Source organism: Leopardus geoffroyi, chromosome C1, assembly GCF_018350155.1.
Source record: "Leopardus geoffroyi isolate Oge1 chromosome C1, O.geoffroyi_Oge1_pat1.0, whole genome shotgun sequence".
NCBI lineage: Eukaryota > Metazoa > Chordata > Mammalia > Carnivora > Felidae > Leopardus > Leopardus geoffroyi.
The window spans coordinates 68,844,926-68,868,648 of NC_059328.1; the positions used below are offsets into that span (position 1 = coordinate 68,844,926).

The window sequence follows — 23,723 nt, forward strand, 5'->3', positions numbered from 1 at the left end:
GGAAAAGAAATTAGTATCTTTTTCTGTTAAAGCAATACATACACATCCACAGACTTAAACATAATTACATGTACGTATACATATTTTTAAGATATGTTATTACTGAGTTTTAAATATTCTAATAGGGTCAGGACCTAAGAACAGAAGCCACAGCTTTTTATAGTTGAAATTCTCATTCGAGTCTTTCTAGTATACCAAAAATATGTAATTTTTGCTTAAAAAGAGAATAATGGCATATTGTTACTCTAATTCATGTATGTCTGAAATTTTTTAGCTTAAAATTACAGTGGTAATGTCTGTTGTTAAATTTTCAGCAATTAAATCTTTGAGGCATAAAAATCTTTATTGATAATATAGAATCATTTACTTTTAAATTTAGACATATCTTTTTTCCCATAGGACCAGTAATTTGGGATGTTTCCTGTATCTCAACTGTCTAGTTACCATCCTTCTTCTTTACCCTATAGGTTTGTTAAAGGCAAACTTCAGAAATTGACAAAATTTGACATTGTGTATTGATCCTTGTGTTATTCTTTTTTGTAACCTGTATTACTCTCACAGCTGTTAAATTTATTTTGGGCAGCAAAAAATCACTTGCCCTCTATTAGGAAAAAAAGAAATAAATACTTTTAGAAATGCAAATTCATAGTCAGGCAACAACTGAAGGGTTGTGAATAAATTGAGTTACAGGTTCAATTCAACAAAGAATCATTGGCCCTGTCCACTGGTCACACAATATAAGATGAATAATAATGTCATTTTCCACATGTGGCTTATTTTCTGGTAAATAATTTGATCCATTTCAGATGAAAAAGTCTGTGATAATTTAGATATTTTTGGAAAGAGCGGTTATCTGCTTTCAAAATGAGAAACTTGGCATATTTGGTAGTTGTGTTCCTACAACTGTGTTTTGTTATCCAGTATATTTAGCCATTCTTAAATACACCTGGAAAGTGAGAATTCATATTGACCCCTTATTAAGCCCTTAATGGTAGAAAAAGTTTTATATGACCTAAATTTCTCTTGCTACTGTTGGAACCATATTCTCTTCTTTCTTTCTTATAATTTATCTTCATATGCTTTTAGAGACTCCTGTCTCTCTCATCCAAGATGTGTGCTGATATCTATATGCATGGAGATGGGGCCTTGTAGAACTATTCTGGCCCATCAATTTAGGTCAAATCAATAAGCTACTGTCAGCTTTTAAGAAGCAAGATCCACAAAACTGATAGGACAAAGCAATCAGAGAATTTAGGTCTTCAGCTGTCATAAAGCAATGATTGACTGGTTTGGCTGTAATTCAGAGTCTTATGTACTGGCTTTGCTTAACCATGTGTGTTACCAAGGTGTATATGCATTGGTATATAAAATGGTAAAATTACCACTCCTTTCATTTTTTGTTGTGGACTGTTTCATAGTGTATTAACTTCAGTACTGTTCCCCATTTATAAACCCAAGCCTTTTTATTCCTAACAGGGCAAGTATATTATTTCTTTACCCTAATCATGGTTTTCAAATACATCTTTTTTTTTTCTTTGAATTTTTAACCTTATGTGATCTCTGCATAGTTCATTCATTCCATTTCTCTAAACTAAGTCTGTTTTTCTTTTCACCTTCTCCCTCTCTAGAGTGGGCTTAGGAAAAACTTTTTCAGTTCTTTTTTTATAAACTCTTTTATATTTTTTAATCTGAATTGCTTTATATTTACTTTGTCTGCAAATTTGATATTTCAAATATTATTGAAAAAACACGATGTCTTGGGTTTTGAAAGTTCCTGAATATTTGTCTTGGAGTAATTTTAAAGTATGACACTTCAATAATAGGAGAAGAAAATTTTATCAACAGAAATAGGTTGATTTATTTAGGAAGTGGATTCAAGAATCCCTATTTCTTGAAACCTCTTTCCACTGATCATGACTGCTCAATAAAAGATGATCATTATTTTTAGACATTGAATAAAAGTAAATTTAATGAATACACAGTTTTGCCTTTCCAGGCCATGGACTCACTGTAATAACTGGAGTTTATTCAGTGAACAGTGAGTGGGTTCTTGGACCCGGATGAGGAAAGTGCTACCCGTAGCATAAATGGTTGCTGTTGTTAGTAAACTGTAGTTAGTAAACACCATCATAGTAAATTGAAGCATTCTGTATGTGCTTGTTGAAATTTTCATGGGTAGTTCTTAAGTGTGTTTATTAGCACTTTCTTAGCACTGTTCCTACATCTCTATACTCAAATGATAAGCGTAGGCAGAATGCTAAGTCATTTAATCTGAGTGTTTGACATAACACCCTGATAACTCTGGGACAGAACTTTGTAAAATCAGACTAGATTTGAGACAAAATTCTATTGTGGGTTGCCATGTGTTTTCTGTTACCATTTTTAGGGTATTCTTGAGTTTTGAATCTTTTGCCATGTCAGTTTCATTATGAAACTTTTTATCATCTGTTGCTCTAGTATTTTATGTTATCTTCCCGCATGTTGTCTTGTTTTAGAGATTTACACAGAAAAGTCTCAGTTAAATGCTCTAAAATAAGGGCAGAATGTTTTGGGGGGGGGGCCATACTTTTCGAGAGTCTATGAAAATCTTTTATGTAGGAAAGATCATAACATTTAAGAATATAGCCAGGTGACCCTAAACAAATTGCCTAACCTTCTCCATGGCTCAAGTTTCTCATCTGTAAAAGGAAGATAATCATAGTGCCTACTTCACGGGGTTGTGGCAAGGATTAAATAAGATGATCTGATGATCCATGAATGGTGATTAGCATAGCATCTGGTACATAAATGCTGAATAAGTGTAGGCTTTTATCATTATCAGATGCCCTGTTGGGACCTGTCTTCACTTCTGGAAGAAATATTAATTTTTAGAAACAACCTCTGCATTTGTGGCTTTGTCATTAGAAAAAATGGCTTTCCTTGAAGGTGCTAAACTTCAGCCTTGCAAAATTCCAGAGATCCTCATGGTCTTTAGGAAGGGTTTAATTTTGCCACATACAAGTTTACTTTCATGTTTTTCACAAAGTCCCAATATTTCATTGATTTATCTTTGAAGAATGTGTTGATTCCCTTTAAACTTTTGATGAAGAAAAGGTGAAAATGTATGAAACTTTTTTCTCAAAAACACATTGCATGTTGCATGAAATGTTGTGCATTTACCAGAGGTCATTTTATTACCTACCTTGACTCAGTTTTTATGAATCTTCCCTGGATGTTTAGGTAACGGATCGCTAATTGCAGTATTGTTAATTCGTATTTCAGTGATTAAATATGTACCACTTAATGCGGTGTCAAGAGATACATAAGATGGTGTGGCACTAAACCATTTTGCTCTGCCCTTTTCCTTTTGCTCCGATTCCCCACTACTCTTTAAGATTTGATTCAGAGGCAGTCATTTGACACTTCTGTAAAAGATTGTGATGCTTTTGACAAATGTTAATTGAGAAAGCACTGAAAGCCTGGCTGCATTGTAATCAAAAGAAAATTACAGAGGTTTAACAAGATGTCAGGCAAGTGCTTTACAGGAAAAGATAGACAGGTTTGAATAGGTTTCTGCAGCAGCTGGCTAGACATGATGTTTGACTAATGTACACAGGCATCTCTCATATGGTCAATAAATTATGCCCTGGAAATAAAACACATGATTAAGAAATTTCTCTTGCGAAAGAAGGAAAAAAGGTGTAGAAAGTGTGCAGTATGCATTTACGGACAACAAGAGGTGTCTCACTGCTAAAGAAGTAAAACAAACGCACACTACTTTTTGTGGTGAACTTAGGAAACTCTGTCAGTAGTGGCAGGATTATATAAATAACTATTTATGGACCACAGCTTAAAATATTAAACATATTAGTGATTATATAAACTTGTTTTATAAGTTCTAAAGTTCTAGTTTGTTTCTCACATTATAGAGAAAGCATAAAATAACTTAACGTTTTTGTAAGATTTTTGAAAAATAGTTATTTTTAATTTGCTGTACTCAAATCGTTGAAATTTACAGCATCATATGTGTAAGGTTTTAAGAGACAGTAATCTATAAGTGTTGATAAAACTTTAGTGTGATTACCTAATAGATTTTATTTAATGTATTTTTTTTATTTTTGAGAGAGAGAGGGAGACAGAGCACAGGTAGGGAAGGGGCAGAGGGAGAGGGAGACACAGAATCCGAAGCAAGCTCCAGGCTCTGAGCTGTCGGCAGAGCCTGACGCCAGGCTGGAACTCACAGACCCGGAGATCCGGCCCTGAGCCGAAGTCGGACGCTTAACCAGCTGAGCCACCAAGGCGCCCCCTAATAGATTTTAAATGATAGCATTAAAGTTTTACTGACAGAATTTTTGTTGTTGAAACTAATTAAATGGTAGTTAATGAAGGAAACATTAAGCTCCATTATTTTTTAACCTGGTGGATTTAACAGTTGGAAAGTAATGCTAGAAGTCAACCTTTTAAAATAATTTCCTTTTTAAGTTTATACTCTAAATGTGTAACTGTGATTCCTTTTATACTCTTTGTTCAAGTCGGTAAGATAATGTAGGGTTGTTTTCAAATTAGGCATGATTTGATCTAACCTGTTATCTTGATAAGAGATTGCATTGTAACCTGTGACCAGAAGAGTTGCTTTTTCTGCCTACATTTTAAAATGTAAATATGCCTAATGAAGCCTCAGATGTTTCCTTACTAACACAGCACAAGCATGCCAAGCTTATCTTCTGTTTGGATCTAATCAGGCATGCTCAAAATTCTCTCAAGCAAGAATGGCTGCTGGGTGGAAAGATGTCACAGTATTTATTTTCCTGCAAGATGTAGAGTGGGTGACTTTAAATTTTCTGTTGTCTTAATTATATATAATTGTCAGGTTTTTATTGATACTTTGATTATTTATAGGGTATGAATTTATATAAAAAAGAATTTTTCCATATTGTTTCATTTAACATATAATATATTTGGTGTGGACACCGCAACTTTATTTAAAACCGACCTTCGGTTTCTGTTGGATGATGCATCATAAAATATACTTAAATTGTATTCTCAAATATTTCATTGAGATACAGACTTAACACAATTCGAGTCGAACAGACAAACCGATAGTAAAGCCTCCACGACCATCACTTAGTCAACGATATGAGTAAATTGACATAAATGAATGGATTTATTCTTTCTCCGACCTTACTGGCGTTCTCACTAATTCTCATTTCGTTGGACTTGGGGTAACTGGATGGGAGGGGTTTTGTGTTGTGTTTGTGCCTATACACGTTCCCGTGTGTGCCTGTATGTGAGTGCAAGTGTGTGTTTGAGGTTAATATACTCATCTTTTTTCCATAGTGCCTACCACAGCTGTGACAATAACTTCTTCAGCTGAGCTGTTCAAAACCACAGTACCAACCACAAGCACTGCTTCACAGAAAGGCCCCATGAGCACAACTGTAGCCGGATCACAGGAAGGAAGCAAGGGGACAAAACCACCTCCAGCAGTTTCTACAACCAAAATTCCTCCTGTAACAAATATTTTTCCCCTGCCAGAGAGATTCTGCGAGGCATTAGACGCGAGGGGGATAAAGTGGCCTCAGACACAAAGGGGAATGATGGTTGAACGACCGTGTCCCAAGGGAACAAGAGGTATTTCTTGTAAAATGCCAAACGTCTATTTTTAAATTCAGTAAGTTGGTTCTGAATTACACCGAGGTGATTTCGAGGAAAGAGAGACATTGATGATAACTACCTCTGTTATTATTTTTGTTAACTTTGGTAACAAAACATCTGTAGACAACTTAACGGTTCATAAACTGCAAAAGTTATTGAAGGTCAGGCTGTGAATTACCTCTCCCTTTTAAAGACCTGGGTCAAGCGTGGCATTTTTTGCCCATGGACGCCAGTGAGGCTTCTTACAGCTGCCTTTCTCATTAGGAGTATCATTTTGGATGAGTCCCAAGAAAATCAAGGGCTTTTTGTTTGTTTGCTGTAAATGTCTGATACTTCAATGCTGACTTTATATTTACTGTTTACAATCTGCATTATACCCTACTTTTTGTCAGTTATTGTCAACCACTTCCATTAGCGTTTATTCAAAATTTAACATGCAGAGTAGTATCATCCTAGCTGATTTCCCGAATGCCTGCAGAAAAATGGTTTCAATTTCACTGTTGTTTTCTACATCTGTTGTAGGAACTGCCTCCTATCTCTGCATGGTTTCCACTGGAACATGGAACCCTAAGGGCCCCGATCTTAGCAACTGTACCTCACACTGGGTAAATCAGCTGGCTCAGAAGGTTGGTTGGAACCTTTTAATATGATACACATTGGTGATTAAGGGCTTTAACGTCTAACATAAATAATTTAGCTTTGTATGTTAAAACCAGCTTCATTGCTCTTTGTTCAGTATAAAAATTTAAAAAAGTATGCATAGTTTTGTCTGTAAACTATTTGTTCAAAGTTACATATGTTTTGGGGCATGCTGTTTTCTATGTTAAGCTTTTTAATGAATACATACTTGCTTAATTTCATTCATATTTAGTTTGTTCTGTTTCTTTTGATGTTTGTAAGACAAATAGTCCATTGGCCTAATAAATCAAATATCATTAAGTTTGCAACTGAATCCACAGAATGCAAGCAGATGTTTATGCTTTATATCACAGATGATTATAATAGAATAAATAAAAATGACTTTAAAAGGCATTAGTAACTTTAATATTACAGTATAATGCAGTGACATTTTAGTTTCTCCTTCCTCATTCACCTTTCTGAAATGCAAGCAAGTGGTAGATAACACCTCCCAGTATCATGCTGATTACATTCTGGTTTAAATTTCTGGATCTTTGGAATAAATAAATCAGATTTTTAAGCAGCTGTTTAAAATGGTGGTAGTGAAATTGAGAGAGCTATCTGAAAGATTTTTTTAAAAAGGTATTTCTGGTTTTCTTCTTTTCTTTTCATTTCTTTTCAAGGTCTGGTTAAGAATTTCTTTTGTGTCTTGAGGATTTAAGAACCTTTAATCATCTGAAATGAAGAGAAAGCTATTGGTCTCAATTAGTTGCAGATTTTGACATATTTGCAACTATTTCTCTCACCACAACAGAGATACTCGGGAAAAGAACAAGAAGCCACAAACAGAACAAGAAGTCATACTGAGATAATATAAATTGTCATTTCAGATCAGAAGTGGAGAAAACGCTGCTAGTCTTGCCAATGAACTGGCGAAACATACCAAAGGGCCAGTGTTTGCTGGAGATGTGAGTTCTTCGGTGAGATTGATGGAGCAGTTGGTGGACATTCTTGATGCACAGCTGCAGGAACTGAAACCTAGTGAAAAGGATTCCGCTGGACGGAGTTATAACAAGGTAGGTAGGAATTTCCTGTTATTTAGTCAGACATTTTATATGGCAGCTCTTCATTCTTCTAGCGTTGGACTGCCAAACCCCTGTCCCCCATGCTTGACATATACTTAGAAACAAAATTTCTAATTCGGTTAATTTCCCAAGAGAGAATTAGAGTTGAGAAAGGAGCAACATGACAAAAAAAAAAAAAAAAAAAAGTTAAAATCTCTGAGGGAGATTTTAGTTGGTAGCAAACATTGCCTGATTGTGGTCAGTACTCCCACTTACAAACGCATTATCTGCACTTGAAGAGATTATGTGTTACACACCTCATACACTCTGGACGCTAATACATGCAACTCTTACGGTGGCAGCAAAATTGTACCGCATAGAGGAATGTTAGCCACTGTAATACTGTTTTCAATTGCAGGTTTGGGGAGAAGGACAGGTTTCCCTCTCTAAGAGGATGGTGTTATTAGTGCTCTTAATCTTTCCTAATATGACAAAAACTTGGTAGCTCTTTTAACCATACTATAAAATAAGCCTATGGGATTCATATTAAGCCAAAATCCGTGGCTAATATGGTTTTATAGGGTTAAAAAGTAGACACTTTTGTTTCTTTTAACCACATATTTTGGCTCTAGTTTTATCACAGTGCTTTGGATTAGTATATTTAATAAAATGCAGCTATAAACTGTTAATGTGCAGTTTTGGCAGTCAGCGTAAACTCACAAAAATCCAGAGGACTGCTGTGCATAATAAACTTTGAGCTCAGGAACACAAGCCTAAGTTTTGAGGATTTCTTTTTTCCTCATTTTCGACAGATAAAATCTAACCTCTGATTTTCTTTTCTTTTACTAAAAAGCTCCAAAAACGAGAGAAGACATGCAGGGCTTACCTTAAGGTATCTCTCCTGTGCTGTCACCCTGCTTTCTCCCTCCTTCAGCTACCTGCCACGCTTTCTCATCTTGCTGCATGATCCAATGTATTTCAGTCTTTGATAATTATATAATGTGCCCCATATCAGCTGTACAAATGTTGGCTTTTCTCGGGTATATTACTCTCAGAATAAGCAAATAATTTACTTTTATAATTTTTGCTCTTTCTTCATTTATCCAAACATGCAAGAATTTTAATGAAATATCCTCTGAATTGGAAAGTCATCATACAGTCTCTTTGTTTCCTGTTGTCATCTCTGTGGATTAAAAAACAACTTGAGTAAAACAGCTATGATATATTCTTGGCAGTTTATCATATCAAAGACTGTAGAGTCATAATGTATGTGCATGAAAAAGTCACTGCTTTCTTATCTCTGTGGTGTACTCTTAAATAAAAAAAAAAAAAAAGGCTTTGTCCTGAAAGTTTTAGGAGTCATTTCTAGAAGGTTGATATGGGGATGGGTTACTAGAAATGAAATATAAATAATGTGACAGTGTTATCAATATATGTTCTATGTTGGTTTTTATCAGGCTAATAGAAACAGAAAGCCTCTGTTTGGCTCAGAATCCTTGTTCACTCCAGCCGATTTTTCTCCCCGGTATATCCAAGTAATAGGAAGCATGCTGAGGCTGACAGTGGAAGTGTGCCACGCTGGTTTTGTGTGATAGATCAAAATAATAATACCAGATTGCATTTTGTTTTATTATGTGAATTTTAGAAGTTTCTTTTGGGGGGATGGTTATTTTCTAATCCTACTCCTCTGGGGGCCGTATCCTTAATAAATCATACCTTGAAGAACTAGTTCACATACATAGGACAACAAAACGAAAAACCCTGTAGTTTTGTAGAATAGAGGTTATTCAGAAGCCATGACTACCAGTTTTAGTTGCAAGAGCTTAAAAAAAAGGGGAGGGCCTGTCACTAGCTCGTAATAGACAGTGTTGGATCTGAAAACTTTACAAAAGGAAAGGTGTCGGGAAAGTCTGTTTTTAGGTAGTAATATTCTGAATTTCCTTTTTAGCCTGTTTAATGGGGGCAAAGAAATAACTGCTGAAGTGTATAGAATTTGTCATACTGAAATTTTCAGTTCACCTTTAAGGTGTTAGTTAATGTGTGAAATGTAATAATTGGTATGTTGCCCAGGACATAGATCTCAGTGGGAAAAGAATAGCCTTCTTTCTTTGGCAGGGAGAGACTACTTAAAGAATATGATTAGGCTAATGATCATTTTTGATTCCGCTAGAAAAGTACAAATGGTAATAAATACGGAGTGTTTCAAATTAATAAAAACTTGTCATCAGCGAGTTATGTGTATGCGTAGTGAGTTTCAGCGTGACCTTAATTTCTGACCAGTGTCATTTTCAGTATCTCTCAAATGAGCTTCTCTGCCCAGATAAGACTAATAAAACTACTTAAATTACAAATCAGAAGCTGACTTACACTATGCAAATGAAGTGAGTTCCCACTTGGTGACAGAGGATTCATTTGTAACTTAGATTAGAGGCTCCAGTCTGTATTTCTTGGTGACTAATGAATCTGGCCTCAGCAGACCAATTTCTGTTCCACTCTAGTTAATGGCTGCAGCAGTATCACTGTGAGCATTTTGACTATTCTATCTCCCATTAGAGAGAGAAAAAAGCCTTTAACGCTACTTGGAAGTATCTTCCACCTGCCAGGAAGGTCGTGGTGGCTCACAAGGCAGACAGAACGAGGATATTAAGATGGATTAAGCTAATTAATCTTACTCTGACAGTAGCTTCAAACAACTTTTCCCCTTGCTTATTCCAATATCGTACCTCAAAGTAGCGATTTTTGTTGTTCTTTGCACGATGTATGTTCTTTTCCCTCAGTGATTACCAATAGATCAAAACAATTTATATATGGCCTTAATGACATATTATGACTAGGTAAATGGAATAGAGTAAATAAACTTAGTGATTTCAGCTCTCCAAGCCATAGTCAATGTACGCTGTAGTTATCAGTACAAAAGCCTGCCTTCAAATGCTTAACTGACTGGGTTGTATTTTTATTTAATGTTATTTTGTTGGTAATAAATTGAATCTACAAATATGAACATTTACAACTTGGATGGTTGTGAAGACCTTATTCTACTTTTCTGTTGTCCTAAAATTATTAGTATAGGCTTTAAATATTTGGATTGTTCTCTTGATTCTTTTAAAAACAGATCATTGTTTATGAACTAAGGTATACTCTCAAGTGTTTTCTAGCTGGACAGGGAATTGGAAGAGTGAAATGCGCACAGATAATTTATAAACTTTGAAATCATCTTGGCTTTTTTCCCAAAGGTAATAAGTAGACAGTGGTATAAGGCACTATTTTGATTACTGTTTTAGTTCATGTTCTAAAAGACAGTGTGGTTTAACTTTTCATGCATAAATATCAGGCTATTCTAGAGATCTCAGGGCTTTCTATTTAGAACATTTAAATCTTGAGGTTATAAGTAGGAATGACATGTGTGTAAGAGTAATTCCTCAGGTTAAGAGCTGACGTTGGTTGTACTTCTCTTTGACAGTTGAGATACTATTAGATGAGTATAAACGAGCCATCTTTTTATGTTTACCCATTAAAATCAAATAGTGTTCTACTAATCTTCAGCTCCATTTTGAGATGGTAAGATATGTTTCAAGTTGGCCAGGTAGATGTTGTTCAGGTGCTCTTCCATCTTGAAATGAGAGTAAATCATCATGACAGATAAATATCACAATTGTCACTAGTCAGTGAGTGAAAATCACCTTGGTACTAGAAGCGGTCAAAACTAATGATAGTTTTCGAATGGATGCAGGCAATTGTCGACACAGTGGACAATCTTCTGAGACCTGAAGCTTTGGAATCCTGGAAACACATGAATTCTTCTGAACAAGCGCACACAGCAACGATGTTACTCGATACATTGGAAGAAGGCGCCTTTGTCCTGGCTGACAATCTTGTAGAACCAACCAGGGTCTCAATGCCCACAGAAAATATTGGTAAGTGAATATATTGTCAGCTTTAATTTTGATTTAGAAGGTACGTGTTTAAGAGAATGATGCTTCCCTTCTGAATCTGTGTTTTCCCAGAGCCAAACTTCTCTTTTGTCAAATTACAATTTATTGATCACACTTCATAAAATGAAGGCAGAAGCCAAAATCTCTCTGTATCTTTTAAAAGTTGGTTTTATGTAGGTTTTTTTTTTTCCAACTGAAAAATCATTAAAGAAGTTTAGAGTACTTAAATGCCAGAATATGGATGGCGTAAGTAATGAAAGTGCTTGCTGTGGAACTGGGGAAAACGCTTTCCCATTTTATATAACATGTTCCTAATGAATTTAAATTACTTTCTGGAATGTATCCTCCCGGTCAAATATTTTAGGCACACAGAATTTGAGCCAAATGTTTATACTAAACACAACTGCCTTCAGGTGAAAATGTGGTCAACGAACTACATCTCCCATAATGCAGAATATACATGCTTCATAGATTGCAAAATAGCTGCAGATAGTTTCGAAGCACAATTTAGCACTTAAATGCTGGCCGTGAGAGGTAGGAATTCACTTTTGGTGATATTTGAAAAACTCAGTAAGTACAGTAAAATTATATTAATATAGGCTTGAATGATTTAGAATTGTTGGTTATTCAGAGAGGGTGAACTCAGATGACGTTTATAATATCTTAGTAAAGCAAAAAAGTTTCCCAAGCATAAATATAAACAAACAAACAAAAAACAAAAGGGAACACAGACTATTCCTTCCACCAAAAGAGTGCATTGGTGCAATAGATACTGGAAAAAACTATGTGGGATCCCATATCTTATTGCCTAATTGTACCTGCCTAAATCGTGGGACTTCATGTTTTAAAATGCAGAAAATAAAGGTGTATAAATCAGATTATGATAATTGCATTTAAAGTCAAAGGCTTAAGTTTATTTTAAATAACTGAATTTTTAGAAAGAAATAAAGCGTTATTAAAACCATATGTTTTTGTGTACTCTGAGCTTTGGGAATGATAAAGAACTCAGTAACCTCAAATTAGGTGAAACGAGGCGACAGTATGTCAATTGGCCTGCCGTGATCTGGGATAGCGGTCATAAGGAAAATGGTACTCTGCCACAGCCTTAGTAGTAATACAGAATGAATAAAGCTCTCTGTTTTGTCCAAAACTTTCATTATTTTTGGTTAATTTATTTGCTAGCCCAATAAGATTCCTAAGATATACATTGAACAATTCTTCTCAAATTTTTCCAGTGATATACCTGTAAGGATAAAAAAGTGTAAAGTTGATCATCTTAGAGGATGAATCATAGAAAGTATTATTTGAAGTGGCACGTTTGACCTAAATTTGTTTTCAAAATCTTCTAATGGCTATTAAAAAAAAAAAAAAACCACCTGAAATTTCCCTTTTATACCCTTTCCAGGTGTGCAGAAATATTTGATGGGCCAGTCTGATATGCTGTGCTCCCATCAGCTTCATCAGCTTAGCATATATACAGGACACATTGTTAATTAGATATCTGAGATAATTCTATGGCAGCTTGAGACCTAGTCTGAAAATGTAAATGTCCGGGAATATTTTTTTTCTAATACCTGTTTTTAAGAGTTCTAAAGTATTACACTTCATGCTGGTTTCTTTTCTTTTCTTTTTTTTAAATTTTTACCTGAAAAAAGACAGGGCACCTGGCTGGCTCAGTCAGTAGAGCATGTGACTCTTGGTCTTGGGGTCGTGAGTTCGAGCCCCATGTTGGGTGTAGAGATTACTTTAAAAACTAAAAAAAAAAAAAATCTTAAAAAAAATAACAAAAGACATTTTGGTGAAGTTTGTTATAGAATGTAAGTACACATGTACTTTTGATTTCTAAAATACAAACAATTTGGTGGCAAATACCATCCATGATTTAGTATGAGGAAAGCATTTACCTTTTTCCTGGGACTTGTTCTCTTTTTAGACATGAGGACTAAAATAGCCCATTATTCCTTTATGTCTTCACTTTCCCAAAGCTCTTAACTAAATTTAGGGCACGGCTACAATATCTTAGGTATTAAGACAATTTGATTTGACTCCTTAGTGATTTCTCCTTGAATCCTTAGTTTAACTTTATTGTGTGATTTACCCTTATAATACATGACCTCATAAAAATTGTATAATTATATCTCGTATAATTATATTTGATTATAGCTTTTTAAAGTCAATTTGGAGGTATAATTTCTATATAATACAAGCAGTGGTTTTAAGTGTACAGTTGGTGAGTTTTGACAAATGCACACCCATGTGACCAACATCACCTCAGAAGGGCCCTTGATTCTCTTGCAGTAGATCTCCTCATACCCCCAGCCCCCAGTGATCACTGGTCTCTTTTCTGTCACTAATTCAGCTTTGCCTTTTCTGGACCTTTAGTTGAATGGCATCATGCCGTATGTACTCTTTTTGATCTTGCATTTGTTACACAGAACAATGTTTTTGAGATTCATCTGTGTTGGTAAGAGCATCAATAATGCAGTCTTTCATTTTCCTTGCTGAGTAGTATTCCATTATAAGGAAACACCACTAATTGTGTATTTATTCACTTGTTAGGCATTTACGTTGTTTCTACTTTTCCGCTGTTACTGATAAAGCTGCCATTTTCCCACGTGTTTATACTGTTTCATACTCCTAAGTGCTATGAGACTTCCAGTCACTCCACATCCTCACGAACATTTAGGATTGTCAATCCTTTTGATTTTAGCCATATGAGTAGTTTGTAGTATCATCTCATATTGGTTCTGTTTTGCATTTGTGTAATTGCTAAGTTACTTACTACTGATAGCTGTTCAACTCTTACATGCTTATGGACCATTTCATGTATCTTTTTGTGAAGTGTCCATATATTTTGCTATTTTTAATTGGATTGTTTGTCTTCTTAATAATGAGTTATAAAGATTCCTTATGTATCCATTATTCACGTCTTTTGCTGGTTATAGATACTGTGAATATTTTTCCTCAGTTTGTGATTTTCTTTTCATTTTCTTAATAATATCTTGAGAGGAGCAGAATTTTTTCATGTTGACAAAAAAATCACCCATCTTCGACATCTAGTTAACCCTATTTCACTTATTACTCTCACCATTGTATTTTAAAGCAAATTTTAACATCATATTATTATTACTTTCAATACTTTAAAATGTATCCCATGCATTAAAAACACAGTGCCATTGTCATACTTTTAAAAATTAACATAAACAGATTCAAAAGATAACAAAAGTATGTTTAAATTTACTTGATTTTGCGGAGTCACCTGGCTCAGTTGGTTAAACATCCGATTTCGGCTTAGGTCCCAATCTCATGATTCATGGGTTTTGAGCCCCACAGAGGGCTCTCTGCTGTCAGCGCAGAGCCGACCTCGGATCCTCCGGCCTCCTCTCTCTCTGCCCCTCCCCTCCTGGCTCTCTCTTTCAAAAATAAATAAACATTTAAAAAGTAAAAAACTAATTTATGTGGTTTTTGTAAATTTGTTAATGCTTAATTTGTTTTGACCAGGATACAAACAAGTCCCTGTGGTACATTTGATACATTGCTTGAGTCATTTCTCCCTACATCTTTTCTTTAAACCTTTTTCCTTTTTTTGAAGAAATTGAGCAGATGATTTGTACTATGAAATTTCCCACATTCTCGATTTGGCTTATTTCTTCCCACTATATCATTTTACATAATTGATATGTACTAATAATTGGATCTAGAGGCTTGATGAGTTCAGGTTTATTTGTTAATTTGTTTTCTCCAGGAACCTTTCCATTGCATCCTGCAAAAGAGGCACATGTTAGGTTGTCTTTCTTTGAGATCTTATGACTGATTAGGTGGTTTGGGTATTATCAGCCTAATCCATCCATTATAAAATTCCCTATCATTTATTTTCCCAGTGGGCTTAGCAGCCAACATGGCTGTCAATTTAGGCTTATTTATATTGTAATAACAAAAACCCCAAAGTCACAGCAGCTCTCAACAGCAAAGATTTATACTCCTTCAAGCCACGTCACCATTGAGGCTTGGTTTTGGCCCTGCCAAAGTCGGCACCGTGTTGTTTGTACCCTGGGATCCAGGCTTACGGAACCTAGAATGTTGCTGGTCTCCCGGCATCGGCCATAGTTTTTCCTGTACGTTCTCTTTTCTTCCCCTTTCTTCTCATTGGAGCTACTACTTGGTAATGAATTTGGAAACTACAAAGACAGAAAAATATATTAAAATCCTGTCTACACCATTGGTTGTGAGTGAGACTGTCCAGTGAATGAAGTGTATTGGCTGTCAGGAAACCTGTTGAACAAGGCATATGTTATTCCAAGCACACAGAATATATAGATTAAGAGAATATCAGAACTGTCTGTATTCTAGTCACCCAACTGAGCCACACCTGAGTATTGCACCATCTTCGCTTCACATTTTGGGGGAGCTAGTTATTGGTAACGTATAAATCCCTTGGATCCCCTCCTTCTTGATCAGATGAGTGTAACCACCATTCTTAATTTGTTTGCTGGCGTTAGTAATTTTTTTTTTCTAATTTTGCTCTCCGAGTATGTACGTTCAATAGTTGCTTTTTTGTGTTTTTAACATTAATGATTTTACACTGTAGATGTAGTTGTATAATTTTGCCTTGCCATTATAGTTTTCATATTTATGCACGTTGATATGTGCATCTCTAGTTTATTCGTTCAATCTAACAATACACCACAATGATTTGACTGCCAATGATAGATATTTTAGTGGCCTGTGCTTTTTGGCTGATAATAAGGAAAACCGTGAAGGTTTTTGTATATCTTCATGCTCATATGTATGTGCCTTCCTAGACATATATGGACACACACCTAGAAATAGAATTTTTGAGTGATGGAGCAGGCCCATCTCCTTTATTAAATACCGCCAAGTTGCTTTCTAATATTGTTTACCAGTTTACATTCTCACCTTTAATACCATTGTTCTTCATCAATCTCTTTGCTAAATACACTTCATTATTGACGTAAGTGTTATTCTAATGGGTTTGAATGGACCACATTATTGTTTTAATTTGCAGTTCTCAGATTACTTAATGTCTTTATTGGGTATTTTAGTTTTCTCTCCTGTGAATTTGTTGTCCACAGGTTTTGCCTATACATTTATTTTTCTGTAGCTAATATATTCTGGACACCGATTCTTTGTAGACTATATAGTTTGAAAACATTCCTAGCATCTCTTCTCTTTTTTACTTTGCTTATGATATCTTTTATTTTACAGGATAATGAAGTCAGATTTATCAGTGTGTTCTTCTAGGGTAGGACTTTTTGTGTCTTAAGAAATACTTTAATTGGGGCACCTGGGTGGATCGGTCAGTTAAGGATCCAACTCTTGATTTCAGCTTAGGTCATGAACTCACCTGTTAGGCTCTGCACTGACAGCCCGGAGTCCGCTTGGGATTCTCTCTCTTTGCCCCTTCTCTGCTTGTGCTCTCTCTCTCTCTCTCTGTCTCTCTCTCTCTCTCTCTCTGTCTCTGTCTCTCTCTCAAAATAAATAAATGAACTAAGAAAAAAAACTTTCCTTTTTGGTGTCCTCAAAAATTTTCCCTGCTATGTAGTTATACTTGTAACTTTATAAATGATCTTATACTTTAGAAATGACAAAATTGTGCCTTTTTTTTTACAATTATGTTCTAATCCAGCTGAAAATTATTTTTGTTGATGATATGAGGGAAGAAACTAATTTGGTTTTTGTTTTCTGTTGCCTTTTTTTTTGATAATATAGATAATGTGTTGTTTCAGTACTTTTAGTTCATAATTCATTTTTCCCCCAGTGGTTTGTAATGATATCTGTCATTTCTATGCATGTTAGAAGTGTGTTATACATTGCTCCTTTTGTTTTTGTTTCAATACTGCTAATGTCTGGTAAGTTCTTTAAATTCTGCTCCGTGAGGAATTACTGTAGCTGCTCTTGGCATGTCTTTTCCATGTGAATTTTAAAGTCAGTTGTCAAATTCCACAAACTCAGAAAATATTATTGGACTTTTCATTAGAATTAGGCTGATTTTGTAAATTGATTTTGAAAGAAGTGTCACGGTTCTATTTACTTGTTGAGGTCTCCCAAATAAGACCTTGTATAATTCTCCATTTTTTGTTAGTTCTTCTAATAAAGTTCTACATTTTTTCCATTAATATCTTGCATTTTTAAAATCAGTTTTATTCTTAGATAACTTACACTGTTTGTTTTTTATTTTAAATAGTATCTTGGGACCCCTGGGTGGCTCAGTTGGTTAAGCATCTCACTCTTGATTTAGGCTCATGATTTAGGAACCATGATCTCATGGTTCCTCAGATTGAGCCCCATGTCAGGCTCCGCACTGACAGGACAGAACCTGCTTAGGATTTTCTCTCTCTCTCTCTCTCTCTCTCTCTCTTTCTCTCTCTCCCTCCCTCCGCTCCCCTCTCCCTCAGTCACTCCCATCCCCCCTCAAAATAAATAAATAAACTTTAAAAAATAGTACCTTTTTAAAAATTGCATATTGTAATTGTTTATTGTTTGTTGTACAGGATCACATTTGATTTTGCTGACTGCACCCTTGCTAAATTCTTTTACTTCCAATCATATATAGAGTCTCTCTTAAAATTACTGTGCTGTTAATTATATTTTCTGTAAATAATAACATTTTGCTTTTTTCTTAAGTTCTATAACATTTTTCTTGAATTACTGCATTAGGTAGGTCTTTTAGTACAATGTTAATAAATAAAACTCCTAATAGGAATCATCCTGACTTTAAAAAGAATGTTTCTTGAGTTTTTCATCAATCTTTGCATGTCCGTTTGGAAAGATAAGCTTTATCTGATAACAAAATCTTTATCTTGGCAAAGATTTTTTTCTTTTATTCTTACTCTTCTGTAAAGTTTTTTTTTTTTTTTTAATAATTTAATGGGTATTGAAGTTTGTTGAATTATTTTGGCTAATAATTTTTTTCATCTTTAATTTCTTAATTTGGTGAATTACTTTAATGTATTTTGCAATGCCCTTTTGAGTTAAACTCAGTCTGTTCAGGATATTATACTTAAAATATATGTATGATTTATTAAATATTTTTGCATCCTGTAAATAAGTGAGAACATTCTATGATTTCTTTCCCTGTGCTGTTTTATGCATCAAGATTATATAAGTCTCGTGAAATGAGTTGAAAAGCATTCTTTTTCTATTTTCTGGCAGTTTTTTAAGAATCAGCATACATTTAGCTATCAGTTATTTTTTTAATGGTCATAAATAGAGTTTTTCATTTATTTTAGGCAGTTTTTTTGTTTTTTGGAAGTTTTCCCTTTTATCGATTTTTAAATTTACTTATTTATTGATACAATTTTATTTATTGATATAAAGTTGATTATTGATTCTCTACAAAGATCTGTATTAATGATCCTTTTAAAATTCAAATTATTAATTTTTTACTATGGACATGATTTTTAAACTTACGTAAATATATGTTGAATTAAAGCTTGAATTAAAGCTTTACTTTACTAAAAAAGTAAATATTTGTTGAATGAAATTAACTCTTTGTACATGTAAGTCTGTATTTGGAACTTTTCATGAGAACTCAAAGGATTTCAGTCTTTCACCCTGTCTTCTGTCTTCTGTAAGAAAAGTTAATAATTGAGAGTCCCTTTCAGCATAAAAGGAGTGAGGTATACATTAGATGTATATTTTTCCTCTCTTCTTCCCCCCTTCTACCTCCTTTTCACATACATGGAATCTGATATAAAGAGAGGGGATCATCTACCTACCCACCTACTTAATATTTCTAAGCATGGGTCAGTAAAATAAATATTTTTAACCAGCTTCTGCAGCTTATAGAATTCTAAAATCTGTATGACTCTGATTATCAACTTGTAGTTCAGGTGCTTGACATGTAGTCTGATAGCTTATAAAAATCTTCCAATGTTATGATTTCATATTTACTACTAAGTCTATATATACTTTACAGAACAAATTTGTGAAAGATTAAAAAAATAAGTTATTATCCAAAGGTAACTGTAATGGTATAAGCCCATATTTGTAAAAAGAAAGGGGGTAGGTGAATTAATCATATCTCTGTGTGTGTATGTGTGTGTGTACAAACACATACACACATATTTGTCTAGGTATAGAAATCGCTATGCAAGAATATACACCATTAGAGTGAAATTCAGAGAAAAATGTATGGACTCTATTGAATTATTAAGAGTATCTGTTACTTTTTAAAATCTAATGGATGAAACTAATGAATTTTGTATATAATCCCTCTCATTTCATCAGTAAAATGACATATTCTAATTATTAATATAAAAAAGTTGACTTTAGTAGAACCAATAATGCTTTTCCATTCTTTTAAAAACTTAAATGAATATTGATATAAAGTATTGCAATCTTTATTGGAATTACAGTAGACAGTGTTTATGTTATGACTATTATATTTTTGAAACAAAGTTAAACAACATTGGTCTTGTTGATTAGGTAAATGTTCTTAGTGTTCTATATCAGCCTGTTCCCTTTCCATAAATTTTCGAATGTAGGAATAAAGTACAGTGGTTCGTAAACTTTTACTATAAAGGCCCGAATAGTTAGCCTAGGCAACTAAACTACATGGTCTAAGTTACAAATACTTAACTGACATTGTAGAAACTGAGCAGCTATAGACAATAGGTAAATGAGCAAACATGGATGCATTCTCATAAAACTTTATTTACAAAAAGAGGTGGCAGGCCAGATTTGGCATACAGGGCATAACTGTTAAGTTATGGCATACATAACTTAAAAATGTAAAGGTTATTAGTTACTAGTGAGAATTAAGGGGAAGGTTTAAAATAATGCCAGAACATTTTCTCATAAATATGCTGTGCTGGTCTCACTATGTTCAGAAATTAGAGAAAACCAAGTATTGCAAAATTGAGCTATATAATTTATTATGTATGAAAATATCATATACATAAAAAATAGATGTATACATGCAATAAAGGCATTCAAATATATACTTCATATTTTATTTTACCATTGTCATGGAATGTGCCTTGAAAAGTTATTTAATGTACGGAACAAAAAAAAACCACTTTGAAATATTTTTGTTTATTTTAATGGTATAAATGAAATTTTAAAAGTTGTGTGCTTTTAACTCTTACGCAGTTCCTAGGATAAAAGTCAGGAATTAGTTCATGACAGAAGATACAAAATCATGGGAAAAAAGTTAAAATGATTATATGAAATGTTTTAGAGTTATCAGTAAAGGTTTAACTTAGAGTAATTTAGTTTATGATTTTGTTGAAATTTAACAGTAAAATTTTATAGGCAGAAAAAAAAAGAAGCAGTGGTTTTCCAGGCAATTATCATGTGCCGCTTTGTAGTTTAAAGAATGTCCTTTTTTCCTCCCCTTTATCTTTTGCCTCCTCCAGTTCTGGAAGTGGCAGTGCTCAGTACAGAAGGACAGGTCCAAGACTTTAAATTTCCTCTGGGCATCAAAGGAGCAGGCAGTTCAATCCAACTTTCTGCAAATACTGTCAAACAGAACAGCAGGAACGGTAAGATGGAGCAGAATCTTTTAACAAATGACAGGATTTTTTGTTCATTTAAACCTGTTAATCCCCAAAATGCTGCATATTTAACTCTTAATATAACAATACTACTTATCATTTAAAAGCAGATTTAAAATAATGCCTTCCTCTTTCCCAAGAAATTTAATCCAAATAAAGAGTCCAGAAGGATTCTTCCCTTTCATTCTTATTTGGATGTATCTTTTCATTCGTAAGCATATTTCCCGTAAAGGCATACGACTGTTTTTTACCTTCCTAGGGCTTGCGAAGTTGGTGTTCATCATTTACCGGAGTTTGGGACAGTTTCTAAGTACAGAGAACGCAACCATAAAACTGGGGGCTGACTTTATTGGTCGGAATAGCACCATTGCAGTGAATTCCCACGTCATTTCAGTTTCAATTAATAAAGAATCCAGCAGAGTATACTTGACAGATCCTGTGCTTTTTACCCTGCCACACATTGATGTAAGTTATATATGCTAATGAAGTTACAGAAGGTTATAAAACCAGTGAGGACGGAAAGCAAAACTTGAAGTGCTGGGGACAGGGAGAAAGGGAATGGAGAGAAGGCAAAGAGGAAAGAAAAGACCTTTCCATTTGAATTTCAAATGTTGGACTAGGTCAGAGACATAAGTTTATTTAAGTCTGTGAACATAAAATTAAATGAGCCTGGTTCAGTGATTATTAGAACTTAAGTGTATTCTTAATGAAAGCTAATTCAGTAATCAACAGGAAAATGTAAATGACTGTAATTTGTTTTAGAATGAAAATTAACTCTTACCTTAGCAGCAGGATAGCCTAGTATTAACTGTTAGGACTCTGCCTTTTTAGCATGGCAGACCTTTTTGTTTGTTTTTCTTCTTTTTGATTTTACTGATCATATGCAACACAATGGTGATCAAGTATTGTGGTGTTTTTAAAAATCTAGACTTGAAGAGAGGTGATTCCTCTGCTGTGCCTTAGAATGAAGTTGGCAGTTAAATCATTATCCTGTGTTGGAAGATTGGCTGCAGAATTTTGGCTTCTGTTACAAGCAGAGTGAATACGTGCCCACAGATAGCCAAGTGATCCCCAGAATTGGCAAAGAAAAATGAATTTGTGCACTGTTCTCTTACATCTGCTGCAGTTAGTCCACTCTTTTAAAACCTTGACGATGCTGACATGTCACTTAGAATAAAAATGGGCCCCAAATAGATTTTTAAAATACTTGGTCCTTACAGAATTTTCTCAGAACAAATTCAAGGGTCTATTTTTGTCAGAAAAGAAAAAAAATGATTCCAATGTACCATCAGTATGTAAAATCATAAGATGGAAATTGTAATTGTGGAAAATGGGTCTTTGGTAATTTAGAGTACACTTTAGAGTGTTTCGGACTATAAAACCCCTTTTAAGTTAGATATCTGCCTTGTATAACATAGTCTACAATTTTGCTGATGAAAAACTTTATAGTCCGAAACATGCAAAGTTTAATCTAAATTACCTTTTACACATATTAAACAATTGCTATTGCCATCTTAGAGTGTAAAATCCTAATTTTATCTTGTCATTTTATTTCCCAGCCTGACAATTATTTCAATGCAAACTGCTCCTTCTGGAACTACTCAGAAAGAACTATGATGGGATATTGGTCTACCCAGGGCTGCAAGCTGGTTGACACTAATAAAACTCGTACGACGTGTGCATGCAGCCACCTAACCAATTTTGCAATTCTCATGGCCCACAGGGAAATTGCAGTAAGTATTTGCACTTCTAATTAGTAGCAGAGAAAAACCTCAGAGATTCAAAACAGCTTGGGTAACAGTCCCGTCTTTGGGTGCTTATCGGAACTAAAACTTAGCAAACAAAGTAGTGTGAATTTCTGATTGTCTCTACACTGTCCGTATATTTTAGGAGGTCTTGGCCCTATATTTATTGTTACTTCTCAAAATCTGCTTTACAGACTTGTTCTGAGTTTTTCTCCTTTGGGCAGGTGTTCGGCAGAGGCAGTCAGGGATTTAAAAAAGGAGGAGAAATAGGTCCTACAAAAGAGACTGAGGATTCTAAAATTTAACACACCCTCCCCATCTGGAATGTCTGAATCTCGTTTTACAACTTTGGCTTTAAGTTTTCCTAACAACGTTGCACACTGCAAAACTGCAGATTTTGAAGGGTCGGGATAGCTTCTGGAACATTTCTTCATGTTCCTTTCCGTGATTAAGAGAATGATAGCCAGAAGATAAAACATTTTAAGAAATATAGCGTGAAAACTCTCAGGTCTATTGTGTTCTTTGGCTCTTAGTATATAAATAAATATAAAAAGTCAAAGGGAAAATGGAAGCTTAAAATTTTTTGTTAGCCAGGACAGTCATTAAGATGCCAATTATTTTTTTTATCATAACTGAGTATCCTTTATTGTAGTATATAAATATTCTTCTGTGTTTATGTAGGTAATTATCTCAGTCATTATTTTGAAATAATTGGGCTCTCGCATTATTTTGTACGTAAAATCTTCCACTTTCGTAGGTCGTTCTTTGGATATAAAAAAGTTCATGAGATAATATTGAACTCTGTTACACGATCAAGTTTCCTTTTTAGTTTTGAACCTTGTTTGAATACATGAGAATGTTCACAGAGTTTAGTATTTAAAGATGAGCTGTCACATGTGAAAGCTACCTTATCTTTAGTTGATACAATGCAGAAATACTAACGTTCCTCATATTGTTTTTATTTCAGTACAAAGATGGAGTTCACGAATTACTCCTTACCGTCATCACCTGGGTGGGAATTGTCATTTCCCTTGTTTGCCTGGCTATATGCATCTTCACCTTCTGCTTTTTCCGTGGCCTACAGAGTGACCGCAATACTATTCACAAGAACCTTTGTATCAACCTTTTCATTGCGGAATTTATTTTCCTAATAGGCATTGACAAGACGAAATACATGGTAAGCACCCCTTCAGCTTATTGCCCTTGGATCTC

General features: G+C 34.5%; 1 protein-coding gene across 50 annotated transcripts in view; it reads left to right on the plus strand.

The window, feature by feature from the left end:
• Nucleotides 1-23,723, plus strand: part of ADGRL2 (adhesion G protein-coupled receptor L2) — a 625,523-nt gene that overhangs the window by 578,446 nt on the left and 23,354 nt on the right. For 28 of the 50 annotated variants that reach the window (XM_045478025.1, XM_045478026.1, XM_045477987.1 and 25 more), the window contains 9 exons: nt 5,317-5,610; nt 6,157-6,260; nt 7,143-7,328; nt 8,170-8,208; nt 11,047-11,230; nt 20,629-20,754; nt 21,026-21,231; nt 22,326-22,499; nt 23,479-23,688. In XM_045478025.1, the coding sequence (XP_045333981.1) occupies nt 5,317-5,610; nt 6,157-6,260; nt 7,143-7,328; nt 8,170-8,208; nt 11,047-11,230; nt 20,629-20,754; nt 21,026-21,231; nt 22,326-22,499; nt 23,479-23,688 (1,523 nt within the window). The remainder of the gene's footprint in view (nt 1-5,316; nt 5,611-6,156; nt 6,261-7,142; nt 7,329-8,169; nt 8,209-11,046; nt 11,231-20,628; nt 20,755-21,025; nt 21,232-22,325; nt 22,500-23,478; nt 23,689-23,723) is intronic. The other 22 variants (XM_045477995.1, XM_045478031.1, XM_045478000.1 and 19 more) reach the window with 3 other exon arrangements.